General features: G+C 37.0%; 1 protein-coding gene across 2 annotated transcripts in view; it reads right to left on the bottom strand.

Moving 5' to 3' along the window:
* USP24 (ubiquitin specific peptidase 24) overlaps window positions 1-19,911 on the bottom strand; it is a 148,372-nt gene that overhangs the window by 25,808 nt on the left and 102,653 nt on the right. For both annotated transcript variants that reach the window (XM_004025861.5, XM_055359172.2), the window contains exons 39-53: window positions 17,740-17,801; window positions 14,780-14,971; window positions 13,687-13,804; window positions 11,416-11,560; window positions 9,130-9,249; window positions 8,364-8,489; window positions 7,299-7,397; window positions 6,005-6,087; window positions 5,472-5,613; window positions 5,126-5,245; window positions 4,485-4,705; window positions 4,031-4,155; window positions 2,788-2,929; window positions 1,465-1,615; window positions 349-444 (exon numbers count right to left, since the gene is read on the bottom strand). In XM_004025861.5, the coding sequence (XP_004025910.2) occupies window positions 349-444; window positions 1,465-1,615; window positions 2,788-2,929; window positions 4,031-4,155; window positions 4,485-4,705; window positions 5,126-5,245; window positions 5,472-5,613; window positions 6,005-6,087; window positions 7,299-7,397; window positions 8,364-8,489; window positions 9,130-9,249; window positions 11,416-11,560; window positions 13,687-13,804; window positions 14,780-14,971; window positions 17,740-17,801 (1,942 nt within the window). The remainder of the gene's footprint in view (window positions 1-348; window positions 445-1,464; window positions 1,616-2,787; window positions 2,930-4,030; window positions 4,156-4,484; window positions 4,706-5,125; window positions 5,246-5,471; window positions 5,614-6,004; window positions 6,088-7,298; window positions 7,398-8,363; window positions 8,490-9,129; window positions 9,250-11,415; window positions 11,561-13,686; window positions 13,805-14,779; window positions 14,972-17,739; window positions 17,802-19,911) is intronic.

The following is a 19,911-nucleotide window of genomic DNA, read 5'->3' as shown; positions in this document are numbered from 1 at the left end:
CTTTAGTCTTGTGATATTTTATTACAAATTAGGAATCTCCACAAAGACCAATATCCATTGACATGAGCTCACAGTTATAGCTATTCTAAGATTCTTTTATAAATCTAAACAAGGGCACTTTAGAAAGCCAGTATGTGGGAAGTCACACCTCCCCACCACCTATATTATACATTCAGAATGCTGCCTGCATTTTAATATTACCCAATACGGGCTACATTTACGGGAAAACTTTTTGCATCTAACCTGAATGCTAACTACTGAGACTGAGGATGAATCACTGAATGCTTTAGCTAAAACATATTTAATTGTAACCCTTTCTTATTTCTAACAATCCAATTAGTTACTTACAGCATTCAACGAAGCTAAAGACAAAACAAAACTGAAATAATCACTACTGTACACATCTCTATTCTTCATAAACTTGAGGTTCTCATCTCTCACCATCTACAAAAGAAGATTAATAATTATTTTTATGAAATGGAAAAACATTCAATATGTGAAGGACATTTCTAATGATATGTAAAAATATAGGTAAAAAGCACTTATAAAAAGTGAATTATAATTTATAATTCCCCTTTCTCAAGTTTTGAACTTTTAAAAGAGGAGACAGAAAACCTTCCTTTGACATATAAGATGTTATAAGAACTATTATTCATTAAACCATACCCTTTTGGGAAATTCAGGTAAACCGCCATGTGAAGGACAAATGAATTCTAACTTGGTATTTTAGGTAGAAGGGGATAAACAGAGCTCTCCCAAGCACAACCAACTCCATGCTTCCTTTGTGTCAGATGGCTTAATTCTCTTTCTTTCTTAATGTAAGACTCAATATTTTTCTCAAATTCTCTTGTTCTAGCTACTGAGCTTTTGATTAATTAGTGTATAAAGTCTGGACTGAGAAGACAGTTCTGAATTTAGATCCTTGCCCTGTGACACTGGCACATACTTCTTCTTTTCTGAACCTGTTTTTCCATCCAAAAAATGAGAATAAAACCTGATACTGCACAATAATCTTTTACAAATTAAAGATGTGCTTAAAGCACGTAGCACACAGTAGGTGTTCAATAAATAATGGCCAATGACTGTTTTATTAGTCCCACTCAAAGGTTATGAAACTTAACTTGTTTTTCTCTCCAGACAAAATAAGTTTATTTCAGCAACACGATTTCTTTACTGCCCACTCCCCACAGCTCTGTTTATTTGTGACATTTCACACTCACAGAGCAGGTCAGTGATTGTGCCTGCCAATCCTGAGTGTGTATTCATACTTGTGTTCTTAGCACTCCATGGCTCTAGCTCTATGGCCCCCTCTGTGGCATGGCATAAAAGGTTCATGAGACAAGTGTGTAAGACGATGTAGCACCAGTGGTACGACTAATCCAGCAGGAGTACTTCTGGACCTACTAGATACATTTTGATGTCCACGTGGATATTCCCCCTTAGAATTTTTTATATGGTTCTTACCTGGTATATTCGAGCAGGCATTTTCTCCACAAACAGTCCTTTCTTCTCGCCTTTTTTAACCAGCTTGGTAAGAATAGACAGCCGGTCATTGTTCGGCCTATGGGGCCGAGGGGATGACTGAGGTGAAATTTCTGGTGAAGATGGAGCTGACCTAAGAGATAGAATCAGAAAACTTTGTCTAGTATAAAGTGGCTATTTTTTCAGTAGTTACTAAGACTTGCCAAATTCACATAAACAGGGTATTAGACTATTTGATTATTATACATGTATCGAAACATAAAACTGTACCACATGAATATATACAATCATAATGTATCAATTAAGAAATTAAAAATGCAATGCTTTCTAATTAGTTGGGAGAACTGATTGACATTATAGAAGATAAAATAGTGCAGGGCAAATTTAACACAAATTTTTACTTAAGCGGCATATGAGATTTAACATTTAGTAAGCACAAAATGAATTCTTCCTACATATTATTGTGAGGTATCTTTCCCAGCCATTAAAAAAGCAGTGAAATAAACTTACCTTAGAGCCACACACTCAAAGTCTTGTAAGAACGAAGTATTGAACCAAGTTTTCAAATTTAATAAAACACATATAGTCATATTTCTCACATGAAAAAGTAAACACTTTCCTGACCCAATATATTAAAAGGCAAATTCACTGACAATAGGACCTTTAAAAAACAACAACATTCTGACAGTGTTGGCATAGCATTATGCTTTGGACAAAAAGTGTATTCAACAAATGCTGCTAACATTAAAAAAAAAAAAAAAAGTCCAGGTATGGTGACTTATGCCTATAATCCCAGCACTTTGGGAGGTCTAGATGGGAGTATTGCTTGAGCCCAGGAGTTCCAGACCAGCCTGGGCAACATTGGGAGACCTTATCTTTACAAAAAACAGACAAACCAAATATCTGGGCCTGGTGCCCCTCGCCTGTGGTCCCAACTATTCAAGAGGCTGAGCTTCCACGGAAGGATCGCTTCAGCCTGGGAGGCCGAGGCTGCAGTGAGCTATGATCATGCCACTGCACTCCAGCCTGGGTGACAGAGTGAGACCACACCGTCTCAAAAAAACAAAAAACAAAACACTTCAATTCTAGAATGAAATAACTTACCTGCATGTTTCTAAATATGTAACAACTTCTTGCCAAGAAAATAACCAGGAAGCAATAAGGGATTTATTTTCTTTTTGGAATTCTTTTTAGAATTTCTCTCCAGCTTAGCTAATTATCTTTAAAATCTCAAATAGTATATTGTCACAGACCACATCATCACCACAGAAATCACACAGCAAATTACATGGAAGAGACACTTACAGAGAGAGATCCTCAGCTTCCTGCCGTACAACGCTGACTCGACTTTTCTTTGGTAATACTGGGGAGTTCTGATCAGACACCCTTTGGTAGAAAAGCATATAGGCATTCCAGTATCTTCGGCGCACATCAGTGTATGGGTTTGCTTTATAACAAGACATTAAGAAACACATCTGTAAATAAAAGTTTTTCTTGTCTTGACAATCTAAAACAAAGGGCCCATTATTCCAGCAAGTAGTTAACTACTCCCTAACTTTGTAAAATGCAAAGTATAAGTAAAATGTGAGTGTCTTTAGAGTACTGCTTAGCATGGAAGTCAGGATACTTCAGTTGTGGGCCTAGCTGGATCTCTCACTTGGAAGTGACATAGGTGGCGACAAGGAATAAGGGAGCAGTATGGTAATGGAGTAAGAGAAAGAAGGTAAGTATCCTAGGGAGGTCTAAATGTAAGCAAATAGCAAGTGACATTTAAAAATATGTTCTGTGGCACAAGATGGGATAACTGGCCTCACTTAACCATTTCTGCCAAGATCGGCCAAATCCAGGTAAATTCTGACAATACTATATCCAACTCTTAAAGGTTACCACCATAAGATGCTTAACTATAATGGCATGGTATCAAAATCTAATACAGTGAATCCAATACAGCTAAAAATTTAGAAATACCACTAGAAGATTTCAAAATTAGGTTTCTGAAATGCTAAGGTCTCCACCAAATAGCTTTTTATCAAATAGCAAGTTCTGATTGGGCTGTACTTCTCCTCATACTCTTTTTTCCTGGGAGTGGGGATTGTGGAGGGAAAGACTGCTTTGCCACACTGCATAATAAATATGGTTTTAAAAACACAGGTGCTAGAAATGTCTTCTCTAATTAGTCACACCTCTACATAAGTGAAAAGGAAATCTGAAAATTTTAATGGATAACTACTTCCAGAACTATTTTTAAGGTTCAATTTCAGTATTCATTAGTTTCTCTTTGATGCTCATTTCATCCTTTTAACTTACTCCCAGCTCCCCTACCTATCCCTCAAGGTTGTTGTAACAAATTATTTAAAAAAATTTTTATAAACAGCTTGAACATTTTCACTTTGGTTATTAAAGAGCTTGCTCATGGTTCTATTGCTAGAATAGTAGTACAATAAAAATAACAAAATCTGTTGTGTTTTTATATAAAGAATACTATTAATTTTTATAGAAAACTATAAATAAAAAAACTAATGGAAAATATCCATTTGTAAATACTTACTTTGATCATAAACTTTTGGTCTATATTCTCCTCCAAAGCATTCATACTCCAGGGTCTCGTCATTTAGGTCAAATTCTTCTATAACTGTGTCATTAAATTTATACCACTTTCCTTTTCCACACCCTCTAGAGCCCAGAGATCAGACAAACATTATAAGGTTAAAAAAATCAACCTCCTCATCCTTAGCATTGATCTCAATGTATTGTCTACAAATAAAGCAGGTGTTTACCATTTGAAAATATCTAAGAAATATGTAGCAACAATTATTTCAATTTCTAAAACAACTTTTCAAATTGAAGGGGTAAAACCAGTTGCACGAAGCTTTAAAACTTCAAAATGAAACACAGTCAAGAACAATGCCAAAGTGTCTCTGCACCACAGCGGTGAGTATGGATGATAACGGAGAGCAGGGGAGGGCAGAAAGTGAGTAAGTGCTGCCTCAGGAAACTCTTACCGCCTGTCCTTAATGAAGGAATAGTAGTGGCCTGCGTGTGCCTGCCCACTGTGTACGATGACACCGACAAGTTCATAGTTTTCTGTGAGGGCAACCTTTTTTCGTGGGGATCCTCCACCTCCCTGATCCACACTTCGCCCATTTTCCCCAACTTCAGAAGAAGAATCTTGGCGAGCCATTCCTGAAACTGTGTAAGGCTCCATGTTTAGCATCCAGGGAAACTATGTAAAAGCAAAAAAGACCATATTAACGTTGATTACTAACATATACAGCAGTACCCAGTTAAGTGAGATCCAAATAAGAGGATGTGTTTTCCTAGTTTAAGCTAGGAACAACTACCTCTCCAGTTCAAGTATAAAATCTCAGAAATGTTAAGTCTGGGAACGTCTAAAGTAGCCTTTGGTTTGAGCCCTAAGGAAGGCATTTTCCTTCATAGTAATCACTAGGATGCCTAGATGAGGGCCACTGTTTCCAGATCTGCCTATTCCAGTAGCAGCAGCTGCCTAAGATAAGGGGCTCTTCATAATGCTGAGACAACAGCCTTAACATGGTAGACAGAATATGAAAATTGAAAAAGGAAAAAAAAGAAGTGAGTGAGGAAATGAATGGTTGTGAAAAATTTCAGGAAGAAAAAAAGTTACCCTTATTTGTTCATCATATTTAATGGAGCGTCCGCTTTCCCAGTCAAACCCAAATCTCATTAGGTGAATTACCAAGACGCTAGGTAAAGATTTAATACAGGTCCTTTTCACTGTTATTCTCTAAAGAAAAAAAAAAAGGAAAAAGAGCAAATCTGAATGATCTCCATGGAGAAAATAAAACAGCACAGTAATTAATGCAAAGGCCTCTCTGATCCATGTGAAAACAAGTAATGACACAATCTAATGGAAATAACAGTAGGAGCTTAATACTGATTTTACATAAAACAAAGACGCACTATGCGAATAACAAATTAATCTTGTTTTTTAAAAAGGGCAAACATAATACCTTTTCTTTACACTTTTCACAGTAGTACGCATTACTTCCTTCTAGAACTTCTCCTCTAACAAATTGGTCCAAAGAAATTTCCAAACTCTGACAAGAAGTCACTCCTAGATTGAGAGCCATGAAAGCTTCTTCACGCTCATATCTGATTAGGAAATAACAGAAAACCCACAATCAACAATGGAATTTAAAACTCTTCAATTATCATAATACCTAAGCTTGAACACAGAACTACATTTTTAATCTGGGAGTCCCTCAATATTTTAAAAGTCCATTACTAAGTTAAAATGCCACTTTGTGACAATTTAGAATTGCTTAAAATTATGAATTTCAATGAATATTTTCTTAAGCCCACAAAGAAATTTTTTCTCCTTCTGGAAGTAGAAAGCAAAGAAATTTAAGTCACTAAATACTTATAGATCTATTGACAGGGAGAGAGTTCTAAGTCTCTTAACAAATGCAAAATTTACAACATACTAAACAAATCACTTCAAAAGGATGATCATTTTTCCTGTGTCAGTGATATCTTCACTCACCTGTGAGGACAGTCTTTACAGATCTTCTGATCAGAGTAGATGCCCTGAAATGTATTCTTAAAAATTTGGTCTCTCCCCATTTTCTGTTGGAATGAAAAGTTACAATTTTAAGTGATGCCTCCTGAACTTATGAGTATACAGAATTTTATTAACACATTGCAATTTAAGGACCAAAACAAAACGTGTCATTCTGGTAGTGTCAGCTGTGGTGAATGGAGGCTAAACCCATTATTGGCCCCACTGTCAGAGTGATGCAGACGATCAGAAGAGGAAGAGGAGGAGGGATGGGTCAGGTAGAGCTGATGACAAGAGAGTGTTCTCCAGGGTGATTCTGAATCCTTCTCCCTGTGCTACAAGGACCAAGTTAGGGGCAACTCTTGGCAATCTTTTCTTTTTTCTTGTGGATAGAATGCCATCAATTTGCAAGTTACTTTAAAAAATGGAAGAATTGTGCCTACTGATGAGAGGCCAATGCTGGCAGTGACAGCGGGATCTGAGAAGGCAATACCGTTTAGGAAGTCTGCCACATGGCTTATAGGGTAGAGGTAGAGAGCTTTGGGTTTCAACAGCACCACGAATAACTTTTTAATCTGGCTCCTTTCTCCCCTTTGCCAGAGCACTCTCTGCTCTGCACAGGGCCATCAGCTCACCAGTGACTGCGGCACTCTTCTGAGGCCAGATTATTTCAGTAGACACACAGAAAGAATATGTAGGTAGGAATGGTTATTATTATGTAGTAGAGATTAAGAGTTACATACTTTACTGAGCGTTAGATGAATTAAGAAAATATGCAGTTCTAGGCCAGGCATGGTACCTCAAGCCTGTAATCCCAGCACTTTGGGAGGCTGAGGGGGTGAATCACTGGAGGCCAGGAGTTTGAGACCAGCCTGGCCAACATGGCGAAACCCAATCTCTGCCAAAAAATACAAAAATTAGCTGGGCGTGGTGGTGCACACCTGTGATCCCAGCTACTCGGGAGGCTGAGGTGCAAGAATCTCTTGTACCTGGAAGGTAGAGGTTGCAGTGAGCTGAGATTGTGCCACTGCACTCCACTCTGGATGACAGAGCGAGACTCTGTCTCAAAAAAAAAGAAAAGAAAAAAAAGAGAAAATATACAATTCTATTGATCTGTGTTATGTTTTGATGTTTAAACACAGAATACATTATAGATCTTATGTTAAAGATAATCAATTTCTGATTCGTCAGTTTCATAGTAACCCCAAATGCTAAGACACTATTCTCATACTATAATTAGAGTTTGAGGGAGTTAGAGGGAAAGTAAAACTTTTACTACCTTGAGGTATTCATCCATCTGATCAATGAGACTAGTAAAGAATTCATATGCATCCTGCTGTTCTCTCACATAAAGTTCTTTATTCCACATCTTGAAAATCTATATAACAAAAATTAAATGTTTTTAAAGGAAAAGTAGTAATTTCTGAATGTGGTAGAAAGGGAACATGAAAGAGCACTTAAATGCTTATAAAAACCAGGTTCAGTATTAGGATGTGGACATTTCTAGTGAAGTGAGACTAGCTTGTATTCAGCCATCCACCCTTTTTTCTAGTCCCCTTACAATCATAGCAAGTCTCTGAAATCAAAAGTGGGTACTGGGTAAGATCTAGGCCATGGAACAGAGAATTTCTCTCTTAGAAACTAATCAACCTATAGGGAAAAACACAAGGTGATCCTCCAATATGTGAAACACAGTAAAGCAATGTTTAAAAATAGTGTTCTTGGCCGGATGTGGTGTCTCACGCCTGTAATCCCAGCACTCTGAGAGGCCGAGGCAGGTGGATCACCTGAGGTCGGGAGTTCAAGACTAGCCTGACCAACATGGAGAAACCCCATCTCTACTAAAAACACAAAATTAGCCGGGCATGGGGGTGCATGCCTGTAATCCCAGCCACTTGGGAGGCTGAGGCAGGATAATCGCTTGAACCCAGGAGGTGGAGGTTGTGGTGAGCCAAGATTGCACCATTGCACTCCAGCCTGGGCAACAAGAGCGAAACTCCGTCTCAAAAAAAAAAAAGTGTTCTTTATTTAAAGACATTAGTGAAATCGGCACAGGGTCAGGGGAATGATATGAACAAATATTTCCAAGAGCTAAAATAAGAATCATTAAAAATATTCAAAATAATTAAGATGAGCAAATTCCTAGGAATTGAATGACTATCCTCAACATTCTAATGATTTGAAACCAAGTACCAATTTCAACAATGGTATACCAAATCCTTTTACAGTTTCTTGGCAAGAGATTAGTCTAAAGTTAATAAAAACAAAAAACCATTACCATTAGAGAAAGAATGTAGCCAAATATTTAACATCTTTAAATCTCAAGAGTTACTGGGTGAAATACCTTCCAAAAATTCTCAGGTACATAGTACTGCAGCTTGCTTTCCATTAAATGCCCAAAGAGAGACTGCACTTGGTAAAACACGCTATCATCTGGATTGTCTGTGTCATCATCCACTGAAAGTAATGACTGCACAGAAAAGAAACATATCAAGCTTGAAATATTTAAAATGCTTCACAGGAAACTCTGACATATGTACATGTTAGTACCCACATTGCTTTTTTAGAATGTTATGTATGTTTGGACATGGCTATAATGCTGCAGATATTTAACTTTAATAATTCCTAGCTGGTGTAATTATGAAAAAATCATGTCCTTAAACTCTGATTATGAAAAACCGGTCTAGTAATACCAGGATCTCTACAGGAAATAAGCGTAGCCCAGTACACATGGAATACTCTCAAAACCTGACTACTGACTACTATAAGCTACTACCATATTATTGTAAAGTGCTCACGGTAGACCCTATATATTTCTAAAATACTAAAACTGTCAGTAACTTTATGGAATATAATTTAAAAACAACTTTGGAGTTCAAAAATCACATTAGGTCAAGTCCATCTGTAATATAGGCAGCTTATTACAACAGCAACTTTATAAAAATGTGTGATTATACACAACATGTCTTTACACATTTCAGGAGCTACTAAAGAATCGCAAGTTATGTCTTGTTTTAGGAAACCCCAAAAGCAATAAAAAACTATGAAACAATTTTCAAGTAACGCACGTATTATCTATCGTACCAAAAAGGATAGAAAAAAGAAATCACCTCAGGGAGCCCAGGTTGCATATACAGCTGCTGGAAGACTGCATTCATATAACAAGTTGCACCACCATTTCTCAGCCCCACAAACCCTGAACTGGACCTGCTATCCACTGGGGGAAGGTACTGGAAAAGAGAGGAATAGAAACAGCAGAGGAGGAGAATGAGCATTTCTGCCACAGACACATTTACACTATAGCTATGCGGGAGATATATTCACAGATTTACCCATCCAGCATGTTATGAAAGCTATGCTGGCAAAACCTATGTCATGAAGTACTTCTGCAGATGCTGATATAATTATCAAATACTGCTATCTCAATGTTGCTTTTTCAGTCATAAAATACCTGGCAGATAGGTGTGTATTTATTTATATAGTTACTTGATTATCATTCAACAAATATTGATTAAATACCCTTCTATCTGCCAGGCACTGTGCATGGGATATAAGAGAGAACAGAAATGTGCACGGACCCTGATCTCAAGGCGCTTACCGTCTATGAGGGTAAAGAGGCATAATCAAGCAAATGTCCTACTATATATTCATGAATTAAGGTAGTACTCTGAAAAAAAGGAATGTGAGTCTACGAAGTGATTACCATGAAGGATCCTGACCAATCTGGATGGCAAAAAAAGGCTCATATTGTAATTCCTTTTAGAGAAGGTAACATTCTTCTATTAAATTTCTTCCAGTAAACATATAATTAAATAGGTGACTATCCTACCATTTTACTTACAGGTGTTTTGAAATAACATAGACCCCAGTACAGTGCTTTTCTGGGTAGAAATGATCCAGAAAAAGCATAGTGGATAAAGTTCAACATGGCACTTCTTCAAGTGGAAAAGGATACTGTAATTTTACACTTTGAAATGCTATTCAAAGATCTTGGTTCTCATGCCATGACCAGAATCATGCTATCTGCACATATTAAGTATCTGCATCCATGTAATAACCAACTAGCAGACAAAAATGTGTAGGTCTTCTAGATCTCAAGGAATTCCTAAGTATTACTTACTCTTCATTAACATCAGACATATACTTACAGCAGGATTATTTCTAAGACTTAATTAACACCGAAATTTATTTGTAGTTCAAAGCATAGATTTAAAAAAAAAACTGGTTTATAACAGTGCTAAAAATATAAATATTTATCTAACACAGATATTGCCTCCATTATGCTGATATAATTTTTGATGAAAGGAAAAATATAAGAAGTTCATTTAAATCTGATTAAATAAATGCATCTAAAGTAACACATAACATAACCTATAAACTAAAGCATTATAAACCATTTTGATCAATCAAAACCATTTCCAACTTATGAGAGCCCACATTTCTAAGTCTTTGCCAAGTGCTACTCCCTCTATTTAGGACATCTGTCCCCACTTCCTTTCCTACCTAACCTCTATGTTCTGTAATACTTAACTCAGGCATCCAAAGGGTAAGTCTGACTTTCTGTGATGTCAGAGAACACAAACGGCAGCTTTGAAAGCATCTTCCCATTTCTAGTCTGTATTCCAGTGGACCTGCAATATACTTCCCTCTCGCAGATCCCAACATACACTAAGCTATTTCATGTCTCCACAGCTGTGTTCATATTCTTCTCATTACTGGAATGGAATGACCTTCCCACCTTGCTTCACCTGGTTCACTAGTTTTTATGGCCCTATTTTAAGTTTCATCTCCTCTAAGAAGCCTTCTGAGATACCAACAGCTGGTGGTGAAGTGCCTCTGTGTTAGAGCATTGAGGACATACCTCTATCTCGTATTGTATCACATTACATTGAAACTATCTGCTTATGGGCCTGTCTCTTTCACTATACACTGACCTTCTTGAGGGCTGGGACCCTATTTTCATTTTTGACCTCCAAAGCCTAATAATATGCCTTTTAGCACATACTAAACTCAATAAATTTTGGTTGAATTTAACTGAACATAGGCTGTACTGTGATAGAGCCAATGTTTATTTGACTTGTATCTCTAGGGTCTGGCCTATGCCCAGCATAAAGTCACTGAAAAAATAGGTTGGAATGCTACTTTTTACTGAGAATAACTACCAAGCAACTTGAAAATGCCTCTCCCTCTTTAATTAAAAGGATACTATTTCATAATATATTCAGTATATTAGAGTGATACTATAGCTTATACTTGATTTGAGTATGTGAACACAGTAAGCAAAATAATAATACTGACTTTCTTTGTGGTCAGCAGAAGGCAAATACAGTCTTAAAATTATATGTTTCAGAGATCATTCTAAAAAAATTAAGTTCATCAACGTCTAGAAAACCTACATCAAACTCCTTGGTAAGAGCAGGGTCAGGTTGGTGATGCATAGAAAGCAGTTCTTTTATAATAATTTGAAGATTTGAAGGTGAACTATCAGCTAACATCACAAGGACTTCATAGGCTGCCAATCGGCTATTTGCTGTACTACACCTAGAAACAAAAGACACAAGTCAATTTCAACAATGAATAATCTACTTAAATTACTCATTAAACTAAATCAACAGTTGAAATGAAAGTAGAAGAGCTCCAATTCCTCAAACATACTTAAGTCAGGTCTAACCCCAGACATCCAGTAATCCAGGGGTCATGAATACAGGAGGAATTAGTAACTATCTTCTTGGCCTGATGATAAAGTAGCAAAATTCTGTCACTTATGATCAGAATAGTCTCATCTAATGAATGGATCAGCAAGAATGGAGGAGAAAGAGTAAAGAGAACTCTGTAATAAAGATGACATGGGAATAACTGTCTTTCAAATAAAATAGCTAAGTAGAAAGATTTTATCGCTGTCATCCTAAGAAGATCTTAGGATGGCAGCAAAAGAAAGCTGTAAAAACCAGAATAGATAGCCATAAACATTTTATGTGAACTTTCTATGAAAAAAATGGAGACAAAAATACAGTTTGTCAAATCAATTCGTTTAAAGTGACACAAAAGATAACTAGCAAGCATTCTACATGAAATCAAAGGCTTTCTACACTGCCTGCCTTGTAGTATAAACCACTTTGGGGATGGACAATAATATCTCTCTTTAACCAATGCTAACCTTGCATTACTGAGGGATCACTGGTTAGGAAGGATACACAGAAAAGAGGATAGCCAACCTCTGAGTGAAACACTTAGGGAATGTAGGAGGAGGCATTTAAGGGGGCTTATGAGGCTTTTAGACCAGCACGACACCAGGCACTGAGGACAATGGCCATGGAGCTGGCACTGTCCTTTGCTTCTTATCTGAACTTCAGGGTTGCAAAGGACAGTAAGAAAAGAATAGGGAGGTGCCATTTACACAGGCTAAACACTAAAAGTTGCTTTGTTACTGTGATACAAAATAGCATTACTTCTGAAAAGAGTTTCTGTGTATTTTAAATCTCTTTCTTCCTTGAAGGTTTTGGTGGGAAAAGACTGGGAATTACTGTGATAAATCAACACCATTCAGTACAATGGGGAGGGATGAAACAAATGTTTCCTTTTTTAGTCAAGGCACTGTATATGATTTTTACAAAAACACTCCTTCCTTCTTCATTTATGGAGGAACTACTTTTATTAATAATAAAACTGCTAAAGATATATCTTTTGTGTTTAATGAAAATTAAAATATTCACTTGTTTCTGCTGCTTTAATAAAAGACTACCATAGACCTAGCACCAAATCTTCCAAAACAGGGCTGGGGTAGCAATGAGGATGGGAGTCCCAGCCTGAGGAATACCCCAAGAGTTCTAATAAAGGGTTTTACTTTTTTTTCTTACCTAAAACAGATTTTGCTAATGAGGCAACTTTAAGTAGAGAAATATTTATATGTGATAAGATACCTCTTAGGATTCCACAAAATACTGCTTATTATGCCTTGTCCATTTCAATAACCACTGAAATTGTACAGGAACCCTTTTCACTATAAACAGCAAATAGTTTCTTCAGGATTACTCAATTAACTCTGGTTTTCATGAGAAAGGAACAAAGTTAGTTAGATTTGGAGCAAATGAAATAGCAGCTTGTAGCTCTGCCTCTTCTTCCTACCTCCAAGAGTATAAATACCACTCAAGGAGGGTCAACATTACAAAGAGATCTTTCAAATTTGTACCCATAAAACTAATACAAAATTTGATTCCAAAATTACTACTGTAATAAATCACAAGCAGTTGCAGTTAACAGAACACGGCCAGCACTCAGCAAACGACAAGGTTCATGCACTAAAACACCTATCGTTTTCTCCTGAGAAACATTCAAGATTTTACTCAGAGCCTATTTACTTGTACTTTCGACATAATTTTTATAACCTTCGTTTCTCTTGGCATTTGTTACTGACCAAGTTAGCCACATTTTTATTTGTTCTTCCATTCTGAGGATAATAATGGTACCAGCACACTTGCTCCGTGCTTACTATGTGCCAGGCAGGCTTTATGCTAAGCCGCTTCACGTGCATTTCTTCATTTAGTGGATAATATAGGATACACAGACTCACAGATGGAAGACAAACTCCAAGTTAACAAAATCTTTTGGGACTGAAGTTTCAAATTAGAATTTTTACCAAAACTGAACACAACGTGCATTTTCCATACTTTGGATGAAAGTCCTGTTGACTGATGGCGGCACTGCCAGCTGGAGAATGACTATTTAAAATAATTCTAGAAGCTCGGAAAAGGAAGTCATCTAACAATGGTTTAATGAGTGATGAACCTGGAATAGAGCATAATATTCATGTTGAAGATGAACACATATTTTAATTCAAAGATCCTATCTTGCACTTTCTTATCAGAGCAGCAAAGGTACCCGATGCCACCCAATAGCAGAGCATTTAGTTTAATTTAATGTTTATTTTTTGAGCACTTACTACATGGCAAAGCTTGTGGGGTAGACTACAAAGGGGACAGAATACAAAGACAGGCAGGTGAGGGTGTGTTCCTTTATGGGCTTACAATACAGTGAAAGGAGTCAAGCTTTCACTTTAGAAACACAAGTGCCAAGGACACCACAAGGCAGAATGGTTTCAGTGAACAGTTCTTACTCTGGGCATAGGGGAGTCCACATAAGGGTTTCTGAAACTTTTAAAATCTTGCCTCTTTAGTTTAAAATGATATGCCTTTCTCTCTCTGGTTAAGAATCACTCTTTTCTATGTATCCCCAGTAGCCAAGAATATTTTGTAAAGCTTGGTTTGTGTTATAAAAGAGAGAGTTAATTTTTCATTTGTCTTCTGAATACAATTTATAATACTGAATAATCTTTTACAAATTACATGTGTACCCTAGGAGAATCTCATATGTACCCCACCACTGGAGGGCAGGGGTGGTTAGGGGCTGCCTCTTCAGATGAGAATCACCCTTAAAAGAAGACAGACAGTAAATTATATATTACAAAGTACATAACAGCAAAAAGAGAAAAATCTACTTTGAATTATAATTCTTACTTGGTATTAGGAAGTTATGTGATCCAGCTATTTTGAACACCATAAAATTCTCTATGTTGTTTAATGACACAGGTAAAGTACACCTTAAGTTTGTTAGCCATTAAAATAACGGACAATTTCCTACTGTGTGAAGGGTCAATTTTCCATGGAACACTTGGCATCTACCTTATTTTCCCACTTACACACAATACTGGCAATAACCGAGCACTGAAGAATCTGCCATGTGATAAGATGGAGCAATAATTACCAAGCATTTCCTTTTCTGCCCCACAGAGTGAAAGAAGGGTCTTGATGAGGCGTAAGTGCCCAGCCAGTAAGATGTTGTCCGCTTCACTGGTCTCACATTCAGCTGTACGATTAGGTTCAAAGTTATCCAGCCAAGTAATCTCATCTTCAAGCATCGTAGCTGGGCTGATCCTTAACTGCTCCATTTCTGAAGCTAAGAAGGAAAAAAAAAATCCATTACAAAGAAAGAAGGATTTCCCTTTATGGAGTCAAAGTCCTGAATTAAAGTAAGCAAAGTCAAGCCCCAATCTTTCACTTTACAGATCTTTAAAAAACTATCATTAAGGCCAGGCGAGCTGGCTCACATCTGTAATCCCAGCACTTTGGGAGGCTGAGGCGGGCGGATCATGAGGTCAGGAGTTCGAGACCAGCCTGGCCAGCATGGTGAAACCCCATCTCTACTAAAAATACAAAAATTACACGGGCACGGTGGTGCATGTCTGTAGTCCTAGCTACTCGGGAGGCTGAGGCAGGAGAATTGCTTGAACCCAGGAAGCGGAGGTTGCAGTGAGCTGAGATCACGCCACTGTACTCCAGACTGGGCAAAAGAGCAAGACTGTCTCAAAGAAAAAAAACAACAACAACAACAAAAAAAACACACACACAAAAACCCCACAAAACTGTCATTAACAAATAGTAGGTGACGGCTGCTGCCCACAGGGAATGAAGGCGCCCCCATTCATAAACCACTTATTGGTTGCCTCCTCTGTGCAGGTCACTGTGCCATATGCTGAGGCTATAAGATGAGGGAGACAAATTCCTGCTCAGAAGGAGCTCCTGGTTTGGTGGGGGTTAGCAGAAGTCTCAGGAAACAAAATCTTCTAGAGAAAGAAGGGGTAGAAGGGTATAAGGAGAATCAACACTCCTGCAGTGTTACCTGAACCAAGGGAGGGCTGACTTCTGCAAAGGAGAATGAGGTCAGAAGTACAGCTGCCAGAGTCCAGGTTTCTAAACAATGTGCCAAACTCCTGAGAACTACTCTGTTCTTTTATATTATGTATCTCACTTACCCCTTCAAACAAGGACTTAAAGCACAATTTCATACTGGAAGTTGAGACTTGGGAGGGGAGGAAGAGTGATTATGCTCTACTTCCACTGCACTATAGTGAGAAGCAAGCAGGGTCTCCACACGGTGAAGTGAAGAAGGACCCTTCAGGGTCAGTCAGAGCTGGACTGGGACCAGATAGAAACCCTATGTCTACCACTTACTGTATGACCTTGTTTCCTTATTTACGCAATGAGACCAGCACCTACGCTGCAGGGTGCTGTGTATGAAGTGCTAGTATAGGCACTGGCTTACGGAAAACACTCCAGAATTGGCAAATATTGTTTGTTTCAAGACATGTTATTACCCGAGAATTAATTCCCCTCACCTCCCAAGATCTTAACAAGAGATCCTGGGTCCCTCATTTATCACTCAACAACACAGGGAAGGTCTACATTAATAACTCGTTCACTCATTTCAAAGTTGCATGTGTGTAGCCAACTCATGATTCCTGTCCTTGCTGCAGAGCAGAAAGCAAAGCCTGTATGCCTGCTGGTCAGCTTTCCCTGGGAGCCTGGGTGAAAACCAGTGTTATGTGAGACTGTTAGATGGACATGTAGTCCACCCACTTCGCTAGATCCAACAGATCTTCTCTCTGAATCAAGACACACTCTCACACTGTATTAACTCCCTCTCCACGAAACCAATTCCACTGCATTGCTCAGAGCAATGTGGCCTGTTTTTATTTTTTATTTTTTGAAGACTCTGTCTTGCTCTGTCGCCCAGGCTGGAGTGCAGTGGTGCAATCTCTGCTCACTGCAACCTGTGCCTCCTGGGTTCAAGCGATTCTCCTGCTTCAGCCTCCCGAGCAGCTGGGATTACAGGCACGTGCCACCATGCCTGGCTGATTTTGTGTTTTTGGTTTCACCATGTCGGCCAGGCTGGTCTCGAACTCCTGATCCCAAGTGATCCACCCACCTTCGCCTCCCAAAGTGCCAGGATCACAGGCATAAGCCACTGCGCCTGGCCACCTCCTGTTTTTGACAGACACTTACAAAACTGATGAAAGCATCTGCCACCATAGAAATGTTGTTGAGGATTATTAGTCACTGTCTTTATGTGTCCATTACATGATGGCCTTTGTATGAAATTTCTTTTAGACTTAGGTGCTGGGAAACAGATTTGCTTCTTTTGAGAAACTATTCTATTTCTTCTTACAGAGTATTTGAACAACTAACCATATGCTGCTTCCTTTTTACCTCTGGCCTTCAGGAACCTCACAAATTAATTCTGAGGTATTTTTTTTCCTCCTGGTCTTGACGTTCTTTACCAATTGCTATTTTTGTGGATCCTGATTTTTATTTTATTAATTTCCTGTAAGCTGAAGCAAATTCTTTGTGAAGAGCGGAGAATAACAAACTCATGATCTGAACTAAAATTTACACAGAGCATTCCAGCGTACATTTGCATTATTTAAGGGTAAGTACAGACGATTAAAATCTCAGCACACTAACAAAAGAATTTCTAACCATGATACTTTACAACTAACACTAATGAACTGACTTCTAACACTATCAACATGCCGCAACAAAGAGTCCCTCTTTCCTTCAACAATCAACCTTTAAAATTATAACAGACTACACCGGAGAGAAAGACCCTTCACAATAGTTTCGTATCAGTGTAATTAAAATATGAGCCTTTGACAATTTAAAAAATCAACAAATGTTCTCAATTCATTAATGACTGGTTATGTAACAGAAGAAGAGCTCACTGGTACATAGGTTTATATGCTATTTTCAAGAAAACAAGGTTCAACTTCAAACAATTGTAATTGTATTTACACCTGAGATATGTAAATCATATTTAGAAATGTCCGTGTGACTTTCTCTTCTACTCTTCCCCAGCCCCTCTCCCCTACATATTAGTCATTTACTTACTTGTCAGATCATCTAATAACTGGCATCTCAAATCAAAATACTCCATACACTGAGATAACAGTCTAAAAAACAGAAAGGTTTCAGTTACTAATAAGAGGCTGATTTGAAAATAAAAAGCATTTTCCTTGTAAGAACAAATTCATAAAACAAGTGAGCAAGATAATTTTGGTAAGCAGAACTACTTTTATATTAACTCAAATTCCATATTTTAGCAAGAAGCATACTGATTTTACTAATACAGATATAGTAATAGAAATAACGGTGTAAAGAGAGGGAAACACTAAATCTGTCACATCTTAAAATAATATATGCACTGATTGCATACGTAATACACTCATTACATTCATTCATTCATTTACATTTCAACCAGTATCTACTAAGCACCTACAAATGCCTGGAACTGTTTTGGGAGATCAGTGAACTTAAGAAGGGAGACAAACAACAAATTAGAAATATACACATTTGTCAAGTGGTAATATGCACTAAGAAAAATAGAGCAGAGTAAGAAGAGAAAGAGACAGGGAAACTATTTTACAGAGGATGATCAAAGAAGCTTTTTCTGCAATTATAGTAGTGAACAGCACAGGTTTTAGAATCAGACACAAATGGGTTTTAAACCCGGCTCCCCTACTTATAGCAGCTGGATGTCCCATGGACAACTACTTCACTTTTAACTTTTAGTTTTCTAACTTCTAAAATGCTTACTATAGTATTGGAAATAAAAAACATACGCATATACACAAACATATAGAAAAGGTTCAAGCACAAACTAATGAGGAGAATATATAATGAACCAAGAATTATGGTTATAAAAAATGAAGACAATAAAACTGCCAAACTCATTAGGCCAGTCTGAGGATTAAAAGAAAAACATACATAAGCAGTTTAGTATGCTGTGTGGTGTATAGTTGGCCCATGGTAACTGCTATTATTATTACCATACTATTTTTTTTTCCTGGCATTTAGCATGCAACTATCATCATCATACTACTGAGGGAAAATATGTACCAAACTTAGGCATTAAAAAAAGCTGTGAGACATAATTTTTTAAATTATGCAAACATATAATTAAAGATTCACTTTGATGTGAAATTAAATAGCTCTACCTTCAACATATTTTTAAGAGATTCTTTAAGAGTATATGTTAAAACTCTCATCTAATGCTTTCTGCTTCTTTCGTAAAACTTAGAGGAACTTAATATTAAATAAAAAATTAAATCTTAACATGTACTTATATTAAGTGAACTGACTTACAACAAGTATAAGCACAATAGCTTTAACTTCTTAAAAATGGCTTAAACATTTATACTGAAGAATCATTGGTCTTTCAAATAAAAAGTTCATCTGTTTAGAAAAATTTTAACTAGGAAAAGTTGGAATTCTAAAGTAAAAAGTATACAAAGATAAAAGAAGAAATTTCTACAGCTTTTAATTCACATGTTTACTGGGGGAAGCCATTCTCTGAAATATCACTAAAGAATTATTTTTTATTACCATAAATATACAGCTAATGTCTAATTCAGCTTAAATCTTGATGGTAAACTATAACATAATTTTTAAGTTTTGGCTGAATTTTTAACATTTCTAAGTCACTCACAATGACCTCATCTCAGAAACCAAAATCTTGACTTCTTTCTTAGACATTTGGAATGTTAAAACAGAAGGTTAAATGTTTCAAAATAATGTTTATGTAGAAGCCGGGATATAGGGGCCAGAAATCTCTGTATATTAGAAAGTGCACGAGAATAGAACAAGTGTTAATACACACAATTAATCCTGTAATAAAGACTTGCAAACAACAGATAAAATTATAACTATATTTGAGAAATTCTGTAGATTATACATATTATATCTAAAACAGAGGTATTAAAAAAAGTCAAGAATGGATCAAAGAAACCATAGGGAAAATTAGAAAATATATTAAGACAAATGAAAACAAAAATACAACTTGCCAAAAATTACGGGAACTATCAAAAGAAGTGTTATGAGATAGAAATTTATAGCTATAAATGCTTACATTTATTTTGCTAATCTTTTCAAAAAACCAGCTCCTCGATTCACTGATTTTTTGAAGGGTTCTTCGTGTCTCTATCTTCTTCAGTTCTGCTCTGATCTTAGTTATTTTTTGTCTTCTGCTAGCTTTTGAATTTGTTTGCTCTTGCTTCTCTAGTT

This window comes from Gorilla gorilla, chromosome 1 (genome assembly GCF_029281585.2).
Source record: "Gorilla gorilla gorilla isolate KB3781 chromosome 1, NHGRI_mGorGor1-v2.1_pri, whole genome shotgun sequence".
NCBI classification, from domain to species: domain Eukaryota; kingdom Metazoa; phylum Chordata; class Mammalia; order Primates; family Hominidae; genus Gorilla; species Gorilla gorilla.
Note: the sequence above shows the minus strand (reverse complement) of the source record. Positions and strands in the feature narration are given on the sequence as shown.